The following is a 21,125-nucleotide window of genomic DNA, read 5'->3' as shown; positions in this document are numbered from 1 at the left end:
GCAGCTCAATGTGCTCTACAAAAAAGCCTCTTGGACCTTAGAGGTCCGCAGTGATGGAAGTTTTGGCTAATTTGCATAATGTGAAAAACAGTAAAATTAATAGAACTTTGTCAATTTTGATCCTTTCAACACCAAATGAGCAAGATTGGTGAAAAAACATGGCCGGGGCTTAGCAGTAAATTGGCCATAACTAACTAATGGTTTGACCAATCATCATAAAATGTGTAACATATCTTCAGTGCATCATGAGAAATAGGCTGACCCAAGGATTATGAGTTTAACTCATAGGAGACGCCAAAAACGCCACAAGTTTGTACCGCAAAACCCGGCAGACAGAATTTCACCAAGATTGGTACACATGGTCTGGGGGCGAGTAGTAACCAGAATCTGAAGTGTCAGACCTCAACAGTCCCGCCCCTCCTCCAAGAGACCTTGGGTTCCGGAAGTAAATTTCCCATTCGTTTCTCCCATTGACGTCTGGAAAATCATAATTTCGAGTGAAAAAACGAATAGAAAATCCCAAAAAAGTCAAAAAGGTACAAGACTGTGTACATATTTTCATTTCTGAGCGAAGGAACTACTCATCCCATAAACCACCGCGCACCACTGAATAATATAGTCGAAGACACAACCGCGAACGAGCCTCTTGAACAACTTCCAATCCAACGACAGGCTCGCGCACTTTTTCCTCCAAACATAGTGATTTTTATATAGTGAATGTACAGTTAATAGCAGTTCTTTCAGTAGTAATCGTGCAATGATTGATATGACTCATACAGTATGAAGGCTACAGTAGCCTAGCTAAAGTGAACGGATAATGTTAACTAATGTTACCAACGTCCCTGCAAAACTCACCACAACTTTGTAGGTCTTGTCCCTCATGCTGGCCCTTACTAAACCCACAAGCTGAACCTCGGACACACTACATTCAATAACGTGACCCGATTTAAAGTGGTTTTCACCCCTTTGGACACTCTTGTTCTCGTCATGATCATGATCATGATTGCACTGATAAGTCTACCGTGCAGAAACTTCTTTTTATTAAAGATCGTACAGTAGACAGTAATGTTACACAGTAGCATACACAGTACAGCAGTAAAGACTCTCGCAGGGTTTAGGGTTTAACCAAACAGTCACATGACATGAGTTCCACCAATCAGAGGCTTCACTGTGGGATTGTGGGTAATGGAGTACTTATCCAAGACATCGCGAATAAAAGACATTTATCTCAAAACAAGGTTAGTGCCCTATGAACTGTTGGCGTCTATATGAGCATATACAATCACTGAGTCATGTCGTAGCTGGTTTTAATTCTACCATCAACAGTTACCATTTTATGGCTTATACTCCAATTGTCAATGGAGAAATTGCATTGTATTTTTACTTCTGGAACCGGCTGTGGGCGTGGCCTATTTAGCATTATATGCTAAATTATGCCTTTTCTGAAGTTACTGGGGGTTGGAATGAGTTAGAGATATGAAAATTGTCACCATAACTGATGTTGTGCTCATGCTCCCCAAAGAAGATAATGCAATTCAGCCTGATGGTGGCGCTATAGCTTAAGCCAAAAGTTTTAAAGGCCACGCCCCTCACATGGTGAGTCCAATTGACATGAAATTCCTCACACCAGTCCAGCTCAATGTGCGCTATAAAAAAGCCTCTTGGGCCATAAACATCCACCATCATGGTATTTAACTAATCTGCATATTGTCAAAAACAGTTAAATGAATAAAACTGTCAATTTTGATTCTATCAAGACCAAAATTGGTATAGAGCCTTGCAGGACTGAGATACACATTTCTACTATAAATGAACAAGACTCGTCATAAAATCTGGTCGCCCTCAATCAAATAACTTCCTAAAGGGCGGGGCTAGCAGGGAATTGCCTATAACTCAAGCTCTGCCGTAGCAATCTTGTCTAAAATTGATAGAGACATTTAACACCATGACTGGGACGTACATACCAAGTTTCGTTAAAATCTGATAAAGGGGTGAAATCGTGGGACTTTCTGCATCTATTGTAGTGATGAAACAGGTGTGTGGTTGGTTTCACCACTTTTCTATAGAGCATTAAACCATCTGAAGTGGTTTTGCTCAGCTTTGTGAAGCTACAAACCCGCTCAACTCTGCTTGCAGCTTTGACTTTTGGTGATTGGGCTGCTTCCCAAGCCTGCTGTAGCTCAGGCGGAAGGGCATTTGCCTAACAATCAGAAGGTTGGTGGTTCGAGCCCAGGCCCTGCAGTTTGATCTCTAAGTGTATGAATGTGAGTGAAAGGTACCTGTAACAAGTGAAAGTGCTTTGAGAAGCTGGAAAAACGGTTTGAACCCGCAAAAAGCCGCTTGCGGCTATTTGTCACTTCTGTAAGTGTAATTGGTTAGATCCAGTTTAGGTCGGGCCTTACCTGAAAAACTTTGGGTGCACTGACTAAAGAGGCCAGCGCGGAGGACAGAGTGGCAGAGAAGATTCCAGCAGTGATGACGGGTCCAAAACCAGAAACCATGCTCATCACCTGAACCAAAGATTGAAGGCAAATCAAACGGTTTGACTCTTGCACACAACAACCAACACTGTTATTTTAAACTCTGTCTCCCAAATGTTCCTAGCATGCTTCAGAGCTCATCTTCTGGCAGAGCTGCGTAATACCTGGAAGTCATTATGTAGTCCATGGGGGCAGCCGCCTTTTTGGCTCCTGCACGTCGAGAAATCATAGCCAAATTTGCAGGCAGCTTCTGTGCAGTTTATCATGAACTGAGAACTGACAGTGTCATTCACATTCCCACTGGCGTCTCTCACAATACAGGAGCCTGGTGGGAAACAAGTTAGCACATAAAACCATGTTAGGGGATGTGATTCACTTTAAAAGGAGAACAACTGTCAGATAATATACCATATAGTAGGTACTACTGCACCTGTGGAAACAGCAACACCCAGGTAGACTATTCCTGTGATCAATATGGCCAGCAGGGTTCCTCTGGGGATGGCCAGCTGTGGGTCCTGTAACAAACAACCACAATGCAGACCATCACAAACCTTTTAACCCATATCAATAAAGGGGTTTTAGGTAATGACAGCAATCCACTGACTGGTACTTGATTCACTTTGTCCAACAGAGTAAACCGATGAAAGCAGACAATGGGTTTGCTTGGTTTGACAGCTTTAGTCAAATCTATGACAGCAGGATGAAGCCCTTTAGATGGATCATCTCTTTTTGTTCATATTTACAGGTGATTTTAGAGATGTTCGATACCAGTATCGGAAAAGCCTCCGATCCTGCCTAAAATGCTGGTATTGGTAAGTACTGGAGTTTATGCACCATTTCCATACCACGTAATATAGCCCCGAAGAAAATCTACTTTAAAGTATTTTTATTTGTTTTTTTTCCCGTTATGATTGCCTGTCAAACTGGAAAGTAAAAGAACGTTTCTATGGCATTAATAGTTTGTGTTTGTTTGTGTTTCACAAAGAGTTTAAGCTGAGCCAGGCCGTACAACAATAACAATCATATCACATCCATACAGAGATAGTAGTATACAGCTGTTGGACATCATATAATCATACAGAGATAGTAGTATACAGCTGTTATACATCATATCATCATACAGAGATAGGAGTATACAGCTGTTATACATCATATCATCTATACAGAGATAGTAGTATACAGCTGTTAAACATAAAATATATGACACACTGGTATCGGATCAGCACTCGGTATCAGCCGATACTCAAGTTCAGGTATCGGTAAGCAAAAAATAGTAGCCGACCATCTCTAGGTGACTTACAGCAAGGTCTCCTGAAATGTTGGCTCCGGCCAGAATACCAGTGGCTGCAGGGAAGAAGATGGAGAAGACGGAGAAGAAGGTCTCGCCTCGGAAGTCAGGACCCATGTTTTCCCACATGATCGAACCTGACAGGAAAACAGAGTTCTAAACACCAAAATGGCATCTCACAAAGCATTCGGTGCCAAAACTGCTAATGCTAACAGCCCTCAGGGTTATGATTCTGCCTGAAAACAATCCGTGTGTGTGGGGTCCTACCGTGGTAGCCAAAGAAGCCCTCAGATTCCTTGGCCTGGACAGGAATGAAGGTTCCGATGAAGTAGTTGAAGATGGCTGTGATGAGGACAACGAGCAAAAATATCTGGGCCTGCAGAGAAGACCGTCATTAGTCACACGGGATCTCTTAAACCAATGTATGAATCGCTGCCAGTGTGTGTCCTGAGTCTGTGGGGGTTTTCATCATGAAGCCTCGGACTTGCATCAGAGACAGGATCCTGTTCGTACCTTGGCCTCCCATTCCATTCCTGCCACAGAGATGCCCAGCAGGAGGATGACCGTGATGGTGCCGATGATGCGAATATCGTTGATTTCATCCGTCATTACGAGCCCTGTACCCTGAGAGACAATACATGCAGCTGTTAAAACAGTAGGACCTTGAACTGCCAATGAACAACATGCAGACACTGGACTTATTTGATATTGCAAAACACTGATGGGGAGCTCGCAAATCAAACTACAATTAAGATGCTGAATTCCTGTTTTCACATTCACATTCCGACTGAGAGCCAAACAGTAATGTGTCAACTACAAACCTGCATAAGGAAAAATACTGTTGCTTTCAGCTTACTTTAAGTAAGATTTTCTGTAAAGATGCTTTAGACAGTGAGTGGATATCGCAACCACCTCCACAATTTCCACTGGAAAACAGAAGCTAGTGCTTTTGCAAATGTGCAGGGCGGTTTGCTGCAACAACCTTAAAGCTCAGGTTCTTAAAACAAAATCCGACTTCCGAGGACTTACAAATGGAACGCACTAATACACCAACAACTGTCTGAAGGCATAGTAAGCCACAAAGACTTACAGCAAGAAGTTCCACAACAGTCTCAGCAAAGCCCACCACATACATGGCTACAGCCACTGCATTGGCAAAAGCAAAGATCAGCCCGATGGAGCCTCCGAACTCTGGGCCCAGACTCCTTGAAATCAAGTAATACGCTCCACCTGGAAATAAAAAGGAATGGACAAGACGTTAGTAAAAGTTAACTGTTGTGAAAACTTGGAACTAATTTTATTTTTAACAGTACAGATTTACGATTCTTTGATTGACTATATGTGTACTGGATTGTTCATACATACATACAGCAGGATGATCTGAGAGTATTGCACTGGGGAATAACAGTCAGCAGCCTGTCCCAGGCCAAGCAAACATATAGTCCAAACTGTCAGCCCCCCCCTCCTCCTCCTCCGAGCTCAGGGCCCAGCTAGAGCCTAAATCATCTACTTACACACCCTGCTCAGATGTAAAGGGCCGTCAGAGGCTTCATGAGCACAATCGTACACTATCCTGGTCCAGAGCAGCCCATGCCCCACATCAGGGTTACTTTAGTTCCAGGATCACACTTCCAATCCAGGGCTGCAACTACCGATTCTTTCCATTGTGGATTAATGTGTGGATTATTGTCTGGATGAAGGGATTAATTGTCTGGTCTCTAAAATATCAGAAAATGGTATAAAATGTGGATCAGTCCAGACCAAAGCCCAAGATGACGTCCTCAAAGGTCTTGTTTTGTCCCCAACTCAAAGATATTCAGTTTACTGTCACAGAGGAGAGAACGAAATTGAAAATATTCACATTTAACAAGCTGACTTGTTTTCTTTTCATAAAAAATGACTCATTATCGTTTTCTGACATTTTACAGACCAGACAACTAACCGCTTAATTGAAACAATAATTGACAGATTATTCAACAATGACAATAATGGTTAGTTGCAGCCCTGCTTGCTGTTTTCTAATCAGGAGTGAAGCCGCTATGGTTTTCACACTACATGACACCATACCAATAGCCAACTACTATCCCTTGGCTCTTGTTCACTCCTCTATTGTTGGACAGAAGACAACGGCAGGCCAAGGTAAGCTTTTATAGAACTTTAATGTAGCAACTTCTCAGGTAACGCACAGCTTGTCAGTCTGCTCCACCGCTAACAGATTCTTTTGTTTGCGGTGCAACTGATACATCTAGACTCTAATCTCCTCTTTTCAGATGGTTTTTAATAAAAAAGGTTGATGATTGATCATTTAGGTCTAATCATTTGTTTATGTTAAAAGTCACTTTCACAGATTTTAACTAATGATAATGTAGACTTTAAATCTGGGACTGTCCACATTGACTTCAGGACGACTTAGATCGGGTTCCGGGAGGATGGACTGGGACCCGCCCAACTCACTACACTGAGTATGTTTACATGCACACCAATATTCCACTATTATTCTGAATATTCCAAATTTGATACTGGACGGTTTAGCACATTGCGATGAAGACATGTATGATATGTCGTTATTATTCAGGTTTTAGAGGCATTCATTGGACATGTATACAGCACATTTGGGATATTTGAGTATCAATCAGGTTTTTTAACCACAGTTTGCAACAGTTTACGGCCCGTTTACAGCCTGTTACAGCTTTGTGTGTTGCTATGGTTTGTTGTACACAAAACAACAACAGCAGCCAACAGTTCAAGAACAGTCCGGCTGTGGTAGAGAAGCATGCCCAAGAGAAAAGAAACACAGCTACTTTTAAACATTATCAGAGACTCAGATATCAACAGGTTTTTGGATATGAGTCGACCTTTTCAAGAAGCTGGTTGAAGGAATGAAAGAGAGACGCTGAGTTCACACGCTCCAACAAGTCCTCCACCGCTGGAGAACTTCTAAAATCCTATTTTGCACGGCTACATGTAAACAGAAATTTTAGTGGACCATTCACTTTCATTAGCCATGTAAACAGCTTAGTCAGAATATTGTCTTTTTCAGATTAAGGGCGAAAAGTGGAATATTATGCGCATGTAAACAAAGTCATTGAAAACCTATCAACATCCCGGCATCTTACAGTCCTGTCCCGAGGCAGAGAACACCCTCACTGAGCCAATTTAAGGAAAATAAAAATATCCACTCCAATAAGAGTTATTCATCTCACTATGAAATATTGATCTAATTAGGAGCCTATTTTGCCTGATTCAGTGACTGAGGAATGTGTAATATCCACGTGGGACCTCCCAGTCAGACCTACCGTCGCTTCGGCTCACTTCAACATGAAACTGGTTGAGTTTCTGCTCTCCCCGAGAGGACGGGAGAGATTTGGGTTTAACCCTTCTTTCATCTGGCTGCAACTAAAGCTGCACACATAATGCTAGGGCTGGGCAACATATTTATATTATACCGACATCGATATATGCGACTAGATACCGTCTTCAATTTTGGGTATTGTAATATTGTAAAAGTGTTGTCTTTCCCTGGTTTTAAAGGCTGCATTACAGTAAAGTGATGTCATTTTTTTTTAACTTACCAGACTGTTGTAGCTGTTCTGTGATTTGACTTGACCACTTAGTCATTATATTCACATTACTGATGATTATTCATCTAAACTCTCATTGTGTAAATGTTTTGTGAAAGCAACAATAGTCAACTCTGCAATATTGACGCAATATCCACATCCATGCATTTGGTCAGAAATATCGTGATATTTGATATTCTCCATATGGCCCAGCTCTACATAATGCTACACTAGGATGCGGTGATGAATGACTGATGGCGGCTCATGCTGCCTTAAAATCACACAGGTGGATTTCCCGCCTGGCTTCACAGCAAACACTGCAGCGTGATAATTGTACAGAACAAAGGGATGTATACCTCCTCGCACAAATCCGTTGGTGGCGATGGCAGAGGTGGAGAGGCCGGTGATGGTCGTCACTACGGTGGCCATGGCAACGATCAGACAGGAGAGAGCTGCGGAAGAAAACACGGTTTGAACTGAAAAATGTGCAACGCAGTTAACAGATTTTTAGCAGGGCTGGCAGTAACTCTGTGAAAAGCAACAGTGGCGCCACGGAGACAGGCTAATGCCCTCCAGTCAGCCACATGTGCCACTTTGTGCCGATATTTCACATCAAAGTGCTGGGGGATCAGGGGCAGTGGGGAGAAAGTGAGAAAATAACTGACAGAGTGTCGACCACCCAGCCAGCACCACAATGTCAATAAATACAGGCTGCGTGCCACGCTGCCTGGAACTTCTCTTCTCAGTGAGATTTGAATTAGTCAGTCATGTGCAGTCACATCAAAGTCAAACATTGGCTGAGTATCAAACAGCTCTTTGAGTCTCTGTAGCCTGGGTTATCTAACATCAGTTAACAGGGACAACCACGCTCAGGAGTAACAAAAGGAGAGAATTGACCCAATTAACAAAAAAACTGTTGCTCACTTCTCTCCAGTGGTATATTTCCATGCGTCCAGGGGCCTGTTGCACAAAACCAGGATAAGGGATTAAGCCGGAATTTTCAAGTTATCCTGGATGAATTTAGCTTTGATTTGGTTGCACAAAAGCAGGTTGAATTAAACGCAGCCAAGTAACCATGGAGATTTATTCTTTGCAGCTAGCCTGCTCCTGACCAGGCTAACAGCCAGGCTAACAGGGCTAACAGCCAGGCTAACAGCCAGGCTAAGATTAATCCTGGAGTGCCGTTTGAAGCTCAACGCTGACTTTCAGTTGTTCCTCTTTTGCTCCAAAAACAACCACCTCAGTTTTTTTCTTAATTTCATTTAAGAAAATTTTGGCACATCCAGTCGTTGATTTGTTCAATGCACTTACTCAGTTTGTGTATTGGACTATAGTCTCCTGGCGTTAAAGTTATATCAAGTCGTGTGTCGTCCGCATAACTATGGTGACTTATTTTGTTGTTTTCCATAATCTGACCCAGTGGAAGCATGTAGATGTTAAACAGAAGAGGTCCCAGAACGGAGCCTTGGGGAACTCTACACGTCATATTTGTATGCTCAGATACATAATTACCTATAGACACAAAGTAGTCTCTATTCTTTAGATAGGATTCAAACCACTTTAGTACTGAGCCAGAAAGGTCAACCCAGTATTTCAATCGGTCTAGTAATATGTCATGGTCGACCGTATCAAATGCAGCACTGAGATCAAGTAATACCAAGACTGAAATTTGGCCACTATCTGTCTTTAAGTGGATGTCATTAAAGACTTTAACAAGAGCCGTCTCAGTGCTGTGGTGTGGTCGAAAACCCGACTGGAAGGCATCAAAGCTGTTGTTTAGTGACAAGAAAAGGGTGAGTTGTTGAGAAACCCTTTTTTCAATGATTTTACTTAAAAATGGAAGGTTTGATATCGGCGTATAGTTGCTCATTAGTGACTCTAGATTGTTCTTTTTTAAGAGTGGCTTAATGACTGCAGTTTTCAGGGCCTGTGGGAAGATACCTGAGAGAAGAGACGCGTTTACAATCTGTAGATCTGGAGCCAAACAACTTAAAACATTTTTGATAACGTCCGTTGGTAGAATATCAAGGCAACAGGAGGAGGTTTTCAGATGCTGTATAATGTCCCCCCAGGTTGTTGTGGTTGATCATATGAAATTGTGTCATAATGGAATTTGTTTTGCCTGGACACTGTGACAACACATATCCTGTACTTGATGTGGAGGCACTGATTGTTTGTCTAATTTTCTGAATTTTATCTGTGAAGAAGATGGCAAATTCATTACAGGCCTCGGTGGATAAAAGTTCAGATGCTACTGGTACTGGAGGGTTTGTTAACCTATCGACAGTAGCAAACAAAGCACGTGAATTATTATCGTTTCTGGCAATAATGTCAGAGAAGAAGGACCGCTTTGCATTCCTCAGTTCCAAATTATAAATACAAAGTCTCTCTTTATAGGTGTTGTAGTGGACCTGGAGATTAGTTTTTCGCCACCTGCGTTCTGCTTTTCGACACTCTTTTTTCTGTTCTTACCAGTATGGCATTTGTCCATGGAGATCTTTTCTTATCAGAGACTAGAGAGAGATTAAGTTTTTACCTTAATGGGAGCAATGGCATCAATAACATTTGTAATTTTACAATTGAAATTGTCTACAAGCTCAGTGACTGAGACCCCTGAGAGGGCGGGTGTGGAGGAGAAAAGCTGAATGAATGTTTCACTGGTGTTTTCAGTAATTTTTTGATTACCTTTGTTTGAACACTTTTTTGTAAAGAGATAGTGCCATTAAAGAAAACACAGGAATGATCAGAGAGAGCAGCATCAGTCACCACAACCTTGGAAATGTTCAAACCCTTGGAGATAATCAAGTCCAGAGATTGCCCCTTGTTGTGTGTTGGCTCTGTCACATGCTGAGTCAGTCCATAGTTCTCAAAAATACAACACAGTTCTTTGGTCCCTCTGTCCTGGGGATTGTCAACATGTGTTAAAATCACCAGCAATAATTACACAGTCAAAATCAATACAGGTTATAGACAGCAGTTCACTAAAGTCGTCAAAGAAGGATGCACAGTATTTAGGTGGCCTGTAGATAATTAGAAATATAGGTCAAGAGGGGGACCTCAGCTGAAGAGCCATGTATTCAAAAGAAGCAAAATTTCCATAAGATATTTGAGTACATTGGAACAAGTCAAACAAAATGGCGACTCCACCTCCTTTCTTATTAACTCTATTCTCACTCATAAAGCTGAAGTTAGGAGGAGCTGACTCAATGAGAACAGCAGCACTGTTATTATGGTCCAACCAGGTTTCAGTTAAAAACATAAAAATCAAGGTTGTGTTTGATAATAAAATCATTGATTAAAAATGATTTTCCTGCCAAGGACCTAGTGCTTAGTAGGGCAAATGTCAGTGTGTTAAAGTTATTAGCTGTCTCATTTTTTGTGACAGACTGTGGCTGACAAGAAATGGATACTAAATTCACTGTCTTTGCAGTTAAGTAGTTGTTGTTACATAGTGGCTTCACCAGTTTGTTTTGTCTGTTACTGATTCTAACTGGAATGATGGAGCTGGTCGGTGGAAGTGTGCAAGTGCACATGTCCACAGGATGTAAACAGTCAATCATGGGATACATGATGAGTCCGAAACTTTTTGTGCAACAGACTGTGCAGAGTGGTTCATGCGATTCGAGGTGAAGGGAGTTCACAGTGATGGTCGTAAACATGGCAGATTGTTGTCTGCTCCACTCGTTCCTCAGAATGGCATTGCAGTGCAGAAAACAAATGCAGTCAACAATTTTTCAAAGAGGAACAAGTCTTACACCATCTGCTTCTTCTGTTGAAGCAACAGTGTTGTCACGCCCTCAACCACACACACACACCCACACACACACACACCCACACCCACCCACCCCTTCTCAAGTCCAAAACACAAACTCACAATCGATACACAATCTAGTGTTGTCTCTCGGTTTGTGGAATATTTAGGTGCGCGTATTTGGCCAGGGGTTTAGGCGTCCGTCAAGAAAATGTTAGGTTTTTCTATTGAAAAAAAAAAGTAATTTCCCCGTACATTTTGCGTCTCTTTGTAGTTGTGTTGCGTCTCTTTTTGGTCATTTCTGTTTTCTTTGGGGTAGATTTGGGTCTCTGTGGTCATTTGGCGTCTTTGTAGTTGGTTTGTGTCTCTTCGTGGTAGTTTTGTGTCTCTTTTCCACATCGTTTTGGACCGTTATTACCATAACTGTCTAAAACGTTGGAAAAGCTAGAACAGAGAATAAATAACTTAAACTTAAAAAGCTTAAAGACAAAACTTGTTTAAGAAGTCCATCTACAATCATTAGACCTGAGAAAAGTCTTTAAGTTACATTCATTCTGCTAAGGTGCTGCACCTAAACCTTACAGTGGCAGGGAAAACCCTGCAATTGATGGAATATTATTCTACAGGTCACACGTGTGTTAAAAGTCCCAGCTTTCATACTATAGGTGATCTGTGCTTACCAATTCCAGCCTGACCCACGATCCATGACATGCGGATGAAGAGCATCACACCCCAGATGTTCAACATGCAGCGGACCTGCACAGAGAAAGGGACGGGTCAATTCCTCCGCACAATGTGGTTTTCAATGCTCCATTTATGAAACTGCTGGCTTTTACTAATTAAAGGTTTCCACCATTATTTGATATTAAGAATAGTTGGGTGAACTTTTAATGCTTCACTGCAACACATGCAAGATTTTAATATGAGAACCAAAAGAAACCTGCATGTTGCTCACAGGGCTGGGAACCAAATTCAGCACTTTTTAGACACTGACCAAATTGCCTCCTTATTATGGAGTATTGAAAAAATGTCTCGCCATTCAATACCCAAATTCAACACCTAAGGAGTAAATCACATCAGTGTCAGTGAGCCAATCAGCATGCAGCATGCTTCTACCAAGATCTAATAATGTCTGTGATTGGCCGTCTAACGTTACACGTCGTAGAGACACGCAGGAAGAACTCTACGTTACACAGAGACGCTCACGTAGTAGGAGCTGACAAATACAAAGATGTGTGCCGTAATGTGTAATGTTGTCATTACGTTTTGTTAAAATGGATTTTATAAAATTGGTATCGTTCATTGTTCGGGAACCGGTATCGAAGTGACTGTATTGGTACCGGTATCTGTTCCCAGCCCTAGTGGCTCATGCTGGGGAGAGGTAGCTGCAGAAAACCACAGCACTGCATGCTGCTGCATGTCCTCGCACTCCTTTAACACTGGAGCTGGAAACTCGGGAGACGTAATCACAGAAAGAATAGCGGTTTCCTCGTGCTACAGGACTTCTCAAATGGCTGCATGGCACTGTATTTTGCTGCAGCAAAGTAAGGCCGGCTTCACACTGGCTGCGTGGCGTTTCTGTTTGTCAGTTGTGTGGCGGCTGCGTGCATTTTTCTGTCTTTTCACACCAGAAAAGGTGTCTGACGCTGCACTGCTGCTGCTAGCCTTGTCTGTACACATGTATGTTTCCCATTGACTAAAAGCAGTCAAGCTGTAGTATACTTCATGTTAAACAAATATATACTAGTTTGATTACAGCAAAGACAACGTCAGCAGTATTGACGGCTAAATAGGCTACCGAATATCTCATTCTGTATTGACAGGTGCAATGTCATGCCATGCAGCCGGCCTAAGAGCACCGAATCAACAGTTCATTAAAGCCACGGATGGGAAGATGACCATTTGGGACTAAATTCAGATTTTATTTCATGAGAATAAAGTTGTAGTTTGAAAAGAAATAAAACATAAAATCCTTTTGATAAAGTTAGAATGTACTCAGAAAAACCCCTAGTATGAGAATCAAGTGGAAAAGTCACAATATAATCAGAATTAAGTGGAGAAAAGTTGCACTACAAAAACATTGAGAACAATCTTTCATTAACATAATATTGATATTCGACTTTCTCACATAAAGTTAAACTTAATTCTCTTAACTTCTGATCTCATGAATTACAACTTCATTCTGAAGACTTTTAGGTTGTCGAGTTGACATGACAAAAATTTCAGTTCAGTGTGAAAAATGTGCATCATGTTTGGTTGTTCAACAGTCTGACTGCTTGAGGGAAGACGCTCTTCCCCATTCTGAAGGTGTGGGCAGTTATACTGCGGTACCTTCTACCTGATGGCAGTGAGGAGAAGAGTGCATGGGACAGGTGTGTTGTGTCCTTAACAATGCTTATGGCTTTGTGCAGACAGTGGGTGTTGTAGATGTCAGAGAGGGAGAGAAGAGAGGCCCCAGTGATCTTTTCAGCTGTCCTCACAATCCGCTGCAGGGCCTGTCGTTCTGCAGCAGTGCAGTTACCAAACCACGCTGTGATGGCACTGCTGAGGATACTCTCAATAGTCCCTCTGTAGAAGGTTGTCAGGATGGGGGAGGGGAGGTGTGCTTTCCGCAGCTTCCGCAGAAAGTAGAGGTGTTGCTGGGCTTTCTTTGTGATGTGTGTAGTGTTCTGAGTCCATGGGAGGTTGTCTGTGATGTGAACACCCAGAAACTTTGTGCTCTGAACAATCTCAACTGGAAGGTCATTTATGGACTGGGTGTGCTTGCCTGGAGGTCGTCTGAAATCAATGATTAGTTCTTTTGTTTTGTCCACATTGAGGGACAGGTTGTTGTGAGTGCATCAGTTGCTGAGCTGTGTCACCTCCTCTCTGTACAGGGCCTCATTGTCTCTGCTTATCAGCATATAAACATCAGACCACTTACGTAGGCTACGGCAAAAGCTCTGCGTGGACCCTCCGCACAACCATAAAACAGGCTTTAGAAGAGTGAACAGCAGGGGGCTGAGCATGCAGCTTTGAGGGGCTTCTGTGTTCAGCATGGTGGTGTTGGAGGTCTTGTTTCCTATCTTTACTGCCTGCGGTCGTCCTACCAGGAAGTCCAGGATCCAATTGCAGAGGGTGGTGTTCAAACCCAGCTGATCCAATTTCTTTCTTTAAGTGTCCTTAGTATCCAGATGTGTGAGAGCCAGGTGAACGGCAGTGGTGATGGCATCATCCGCGGAGCGGTTGGGACGATAAACAAACTACATGGGGTCCAGTCCAGTGTGACAGGTAGCTGGGACTTGATGTGTCTCATGACTAGCCTTTTGAAGCACTTCATGATGGTGAATGTAAGTGCAACTGGGCGGTAGTCACTGAGACAGGTCACTGTGGTCTTTTTGGTACGGCGATGATGGTGGTGGTCTTGAAACAGGTAGGGACAACAGTGGCGCTCAGAGAGATGTTGAAGACATCGGTCAGGACGTCAGCCAGTTTGCACATTCTCTCAGCACACAACCTGGTATTTGGTCTGGCCCAGCAGCTTTCCGCAGGTTGACTCTGAGCAGAGTTTTCCTCACTTCAGAGGTGGACAAATATAGCACCAAGTTGTTGGGGGGAGGGGTGGCTTTCCTCGCTACGGTGTCAGTCTGTTCTTCAAATCTTGAGTGGAACTGATTCAGTGCTTCAGGGAGGGAGCTATCACCATCACAGGAGAGTGGAGCTGGCCTGTGGTTGGTGATCGCTTGTATTCCCTGCCACAGGCGTCATGCGTCTTTGGTGTCTGTGCAGTGGTTGTGAATTTTCTGAGCATGAGTGCACTTTGCGAGAGAGAAGTGAGAGTGTGACAGCGATTAGCTTCAGAATGAGTCCCGACTCTAGAGTCCTAGTGAGAGAAACAAAGTGTCTCCCCTGTTCTTTCTGACCATGGTGTGAAATCTGGAGCAGGAGAAGTTAACCCTCTCCTTGATTTCATGTTGTTGAAGGAGAACCAGGAAATGAGTCGGGGGAAATGCAACCCTACCAAGACACGGCCGAGCGTCGCTGCGACATGTCGTGTAGTTACATTTTTCGAGAGGTGCAAGTCAGGCTACGGCGTAGACGCAGAGGGGTCTGCAGGGGTACGCCGTCGATTCTACACAGAAGCATAAAAAAGGCATTTAGAAGTGGTTACATCGCCAATGCACTTGCTGATGTAGCTAGTGAAGACTGATGTGTATTCCTCTAAGTCAATGGTGTTGTAGATGGCTGCCTGCTTGAATACATCCCAGTCTGTGCTTTCAAAACAGCCCTGAAGAACTGACATGGCTCCCTCAGGCCAGGTCTTTGTCTCCTTATGAGTTGGTTTTGTGCGTTTGACTAGAGACTGTTATGCTGAAATTAGCACAACTGAAATGTGGTCCGAGTGTCCCAGGTGGGGGAGGGGCGCAAAATCCACATACTGATGAAACTTTGGTAGAAATGTCTAGAGATTTGTGTGGTTGAAATCACCAGCAACAATAAATAGTCCATCTGGATGTGCGCTTTGGAGCTCACTGATAGCTACTGGTAGTATGATACCCAAGTATCATACGTTAAGATTATATTCAGAACGACTTGATAAAAGCCATTAGAAACCAAGAGACATGATGATTAGTGCGAGGTTTGTGTTAGAGAGGAAGTACGGACTGAGCAGGGTGATAATATCCAGACACGTGTCATCCTCTGAATATACTTCAACAGAAGGAAACGTGTCAAACAGAGTGCAACATGAACCACATCTCTCAGGCGCTGAGTCATTTCTCCCTCAGTGGTAAAGCTACCACCCCCCGACCTGAGCCACAAGCCATTCACACGCATATTCCAAAATCCTCAACACCATGTCATCTACTCCCACGTACACTTCAAATTATATAGCAGCACGCTTTTATCACCTGTGATCCACTTCACTCAGTTTAACCGCCCGCTCGGACATATCAACACATCACGACCATCGATCAATACGGACGTCAAATGTCTTGGCCCTAAATACAGTCAAATGTAGGGCCGCCCCCTTTTAGTCTAATCGGCCGTTATGGTCTTAGTCGACTCAGATTTCTTTAGTCCATTAGGCATTTCTGTGTGCTGAAGGATTTCCCAAGAAACATCTGAGGACATCTCTGGTAAACAATAGTGGTGCTGTTCCACGATTCTTTGTGGAGAAACTCAGTTTTACAGACGGTAAATGGACTGCATTTATATTGTGCTTTTCTAGACTTAACCACTCAAAGAGCACAGATCTGTTGATTAAATCGACTGATCAATAAGTCGACAGTGTGTTAGTGTTAACACACGAGTGTTAGTCGAGAAGAAGTTCTTTAGTCGACGACAGCCCTAGTAAGATCCGAGACGTTATGTGGAACCACTGGTGAAGTGAACAAACATTAAGCTATTTCTCTCTCAGTAAGCAAGTTGCAAAATGTAGAGGAGCATTTAGTTTGAGTCTAGCAGCTGTTTTAGTGCTAATATTTCGTAACTCGGTTTAATCTGACACTGGCTGTTTCTGGTTTCTTTCAAATGTAACCTAACAGTAAGACTCTGTTACAAAGTCAAATGTTTAATGACGGTCTCACCTAAACTCACTCATTCAACTCTCCTAAAAACATGTTTTTGTATGCATTATGTATCACATATTTCACTTTTAATATGCATTACTAGTTTTGGCTCACATTATAATACGGTTTTTACTCAAAGCTATAAAATGAACCGCTTTGGCAAAAGCCTGGTGCCTGCAGCCCTAAACAAGAGGCCAGATAAGCCACTAGGATTGGCCACCAAGAACCGGTTCCAACTTGGAATCATTTGAAAAATTACCATTCCAATGTAATAGTTTGCTTTATTGGAATTGTTGCAAAATTTGGTTTTGAATCCGATCATCGGTTCCAAATTTTAACACGCGCAAGTGTTGGTTTCCGTAGCAACCACTTTACTTCCAGGTGCTTGTTGTGTTGCAGCCATGGAGCTCAGTAAGCAGCGCTCTAAAGTCTGGCTGAAAAAGCCCAGTAAAACTGTTAATCACCATTAAATCAAAATAAATGTTTCCTCTTATCTGTGAAATAAGCAATCGATAAGAACCGGAATCAAAAAGGAAGAATCAATATTGGAATCAGAATTGTTAAAATCAAAACAATGGCCAACCCTATAAATCACTGCCACTTTGTCTGCGTTACTTGTCTGTATTATTCCCCTGCATGTCATTCTCTTAGGTTTGTACTTTTGGTTTCTCTGTAAGCATGCTGTGTCCACAACATACAGTTTGTGACAAAGAATTTCTCCTTGAGGACAATAAAGTCTAAAGTCTATCATATTACCTGACTTTACCTTTTTTGTAGTTATCTCAGGACACTTTACAGATAGTGTGGTTAGATCTACTCTATCATTTACAGAAACGCAACTATTTGATTTCCATGTGATCCTGACAGTTCTTGGGTCAGTTGAAGAATAAGAAATCTGATGAAAAACAAAAAGGTAACAAGAAGAGAAGACTAAATGAGGAGAAAGGAAAGCAGGGTTTGGAAGGGACTCACCAGCACCCCTTTGATCCAGCCAAACTTGACCACTCCTTTGGACTCAGCTGCTTCTTTAGCAGCAGCCTCCTCGGCCGGGGTCAGCTCGTCCCCGTTGGCGAAGCCATCCTCAAATGGCTCCTAGAAAGCAAAGGAAATAAAATCAGGTTTATATGTGGAGAAACATTGGTAATGTCATCAATAGCTCGCTGAACAGACATTTTAAAACCTGGATTTTAACGCAACTACTCATGGTAACCTTTAGCGGTGGGAAAAAAATCCAAACCCGTATGTATCGTGATCATTTTTTGCCACAATTTTTAAAATCGATTCTGTTCCCTAGAATCATTATTTTTTTACCAATGATTGACCTAAATAATTTCGGTTTCTACGGTACCGCCGCAGCGACTACATCATATCAGTTTCCAGCGAAACAGAGCGAAAGCTGACTGACATGATGTCATTCGAAATGTCTAATGATATATTGTCTCTAGAAGTGTTTTATTCAACTTTTGTTTTTGTTAAAGAAAAAAGAAAATCCCAATACTTCTTGAATAGCAATAAATGAAAATCACAATACAAATCTAATCAGCACCCATGTATCGGGAAATAACTGAATCGGGACAAAAGCATATGGTCCCAGCTCTGGTAAACTTAGAGCCAGAACAGTCAGCTTTAGTCGGGGGGGGGGTTCTGACTGTAGCTGTGCTGGGACAAGGAAGCCCCAGGGTGGAGTATGATTGGCTGAGACAAAAGGTTAATCAAACAAACACGCCGCAAAACATACGTCCCTTTCAGCCTTAGTATCTCCTTAACAGACCAGTCCTTTACAAAATCAAGTAGAAGTCAAAAATGCATTAGAAAAACTGTACATTATAGAAACATTAAACCTCTAATTATTCATTCTGACTGAAAGTCAGATCGGGCTGGTTCACTGTACATGCTGAGGGGAAACTATGAAATTAATGCCACACATTTGAATATTTTAATGGTTCAAATGTGAGAGAATAACTGGCCGACTGTATTTCAATGTGATAGCTGGGCTACTTTTGATTAACACCACAATATGACTATCTGCACAATAATCATGTAATGTAAATGTGACAGATCTCAATTCTCTTGACAACACTGGCTCTTTAAAACAGACAGACACACATGGCTGTTACTACAGCAGTTAAAGACAGGAAGCCCCCCCACCCTCCCATGCACAGACAATGCTGTGACGTTGGTGGCCTCCCTGCCAGGACTCTTTGGGTATACAGCATACTGTCCTGTGTGCATTTATAGCACTTGTAAGGATCTCAAGAACTCTGCAAACCAAACCTCGCCACTTATTGTGAAGCTTTTCACAGCATTTCCTCCCCCCACCAGCCAGGAAGATTGCTCAACAACATTGTTCAACAACAGTTGAACAAAAGTCAGCCATAACCATCCTTCTCATGGCATAGCATATATGGCAGACAATTAGCCACAATAGAAGTTGGAATGAAAAACACTGACAATGCTGCTGTCCTTAGTGGCTTGCTGCTTAGAAAAATACAAATGTTTAATCTCATTTATTTTCCAGGACCATGATTGCATTAAGCAAATGCCAAGGCATGACTATGACTATGTGCAATATACTACGTGTACGTTGGGTTTTAGGGTGGTTTTAAGGAAAGCACATTGGTTCACCCTCAGGGACAATGAACACCTAATGCTAATAGAGTTTCCTTGTGAACTAACTGCATTCAATCACCTAAGCCCGAAAGAATGCAACTGAAAGACTTTTCTCAGATCTAACGATTGTAGTTGGACTGCTTTAGCAAGTTCTGTCTTTAAGCTTTTTGAGTGTTATATATTTATCATCTGCTCTAGCTTTTCCAACGTTTTAGACACAGATATGGAATTAGTTATGGTCCAAAATTATGTGGAAAAGGGACGTAAAAAAACAAACAAAATCCCACAAAGAGACACAAAATCTATGGGGAAATATCTGTTCTGGTTTTAACATTTTCTTGAGGAAGGACGCCTAAACTCCTGGCCAAATACGGGCACCTAAGTCTTCCACAAAGTGAGGGAAAACACTGGTTAAGGTTCTAAAAAAACCTGTCTCTGTCGATAGTGGCAGCAGTGATGTCACCATTCTTGAGTCACAAAAGGCTTCTGGTTCGACTTGCTTTTGATCTAGATATTCTCTGGACATTATGGACCACAATTTACATTCCCGTTTGTCTGTTTACATATTGAGACAGTTGTCTTTGGATATGGATGACCTTGGCTTTATGGATCCTGTAAAAATGGAACAATTCCAGCAGTAGAAAGGCCGTGTGCTGCTGTAGTCCTGGCCTGCTGTGCGAACATGTCCATTGATCAGCGGTGATGTGTGCATGCCCTCAGGGTCCATGTCCACTGATGAGGACAACAGTGTTTTATTGATGCACATTATGAGGATACTGAACAACAAGCCTTTGTTTGAGTCTGACACTAACTGATGTAACAGTGAGTCATATCAGATTAGTGTGTGTGCATTTTCCTCTGACAGGAAAATTATTCAGGTATTCAGGGAAATAAATGCATATATTAAAAATGACGGCTTTAAATAGTGTGAACTGCAGAGGGAAACGGGCTAATCTAGAGAAAAACTATTCTTAATTCTTCCTGTTTTTATGAGCACATTTAATGATATAGATTCTAGATTTTTTTTATAATACTTTCTACTGACTATGAAAGTTAGCCGTTTATTAGTTAGTTAGCATTTATTTTCTCCTTTTCTGGTTAGGCTTTTAAGGTTTGAGGTGTGAGTGTGTGTCGAGTTTTACTTACATTATCTTATTAGGGAACAAAACGCAGAAAAGTGCAACCGACTGCTTTAATTAGTGAAGGAAACCCTATTAACAGTATGTTCACAAGGAAGACTCGTAGGACTTGACTCTTGTTGGACTGATTGAATTAATGCTGCCGAAATTACATGGAAAATTACACTATATTTACCATATTAACTATATTACACCCCCCCACCACCTCAATGACCGTTCACTCGATAATTTACTGCATCTAAACTAACATGGCTGCATCCCAAAGGATCGATGGTAAAATATTCATTTGATTTGAATGACGTGATTGTCCACCTCAGTAGAAGTATGTCTTTGGATCTCCAAAGTACTTCAAAGTTTCATACACACATACAACACCATTAAAAAAGTATGCAAATGGAAAGGCGGCAGCAAATAATCTCTATAAAGAATAAAAGAGCACATCTTATAACATAACAGGCTTTCCCTGATGCAGGACTTCATTCTTTGTCCAATCCCTGTATGGCAGAGGGAATAAATGACCTTTGGGACCGTAAATCAATGCCAGACGGAAGCAGCTCAAACTCTGAGTGTAATGGTGTGAGGTATCTGCGGTTACATGTTTAGCCTTCCTGTGTACAGCACATGAATTGCCCATTGTGAGAGGAAACATGAAACAAAAGGGAGGATCTCAGCACAGAGGCTCTGTTACCATCAGCGTATGGATGGTGTTATAAATGACCTGAGAGTGGCGGGCCTCTGGGACTTACAG

General features: G+C 42.1%; 1 protein-coding gene across 1 annotated transcript in view; it reads right to left on the bottom strand.

The window, feature by feature from the left end:
* Positions 1-21,125, bottom strand: part of slc12a2 (solute carrier family 12 member 2) — a 75,713-nt gene that overhangs the window by 33,175 nt on the left and 21,413 nt on the right. The window contains exons 2-11 of the mRNA XM_078272242.1: positions 17,601-17,720; positions 11,760-11,835; positions 7,685-7,780; positions 4,859-4,998; positions 4,282-4,392; positions 4,036-4,144; positions 3,781-3,905; positions 2,911-2,995; positions 2,645-2,805; positions 2,403-2,510 (exon numbers count right to left, since the gene is read on the bottom strand). Of these exons, the coding sequence (XP_078128368.1) occupies positions 2,403-2,510; positions 2,645-2,805; positions 2,911-2,995; positions 3,781-3,905; positions 4,036-4,144; positions 4,282-4,392; positions 4,859-4,998; positions 7,685-7,780; positions 11,760-11,835; positions 17,601-17,720 (1,131 nt within the window). The remainder of the gene's footprint in view (positions 1-2,402; positions 2,511-2,644; positions 2,806-2,910; positions 2,996-3,780; positions 3,906-4,035; positions 4,145-4,281; positions 4,393-4,858; positions 4,999-7,684; positions 7,781-11,759; positions 11,836-17,600; positions 17,721-21,125) is intronic.

This window comes from Sander vitreus, chromosome 16, assembly GCF_031162955.1.
Source record: "Sander vitreus isolate 19-12246 chromosome 16, sanVit1, whole genome shotgun sequence".
NCBI classification, from domain to species: domain Eukaryota; kingdom Metazoa; phylum Chordata; class Actinopteri; order Perciformes; family Percidae; genus Sander; species Sander vitreus.
Note: the sequence above shows the minus strand (reverse complement) of the source record. Positions and strands in the feature narration are given on the sequence as shown.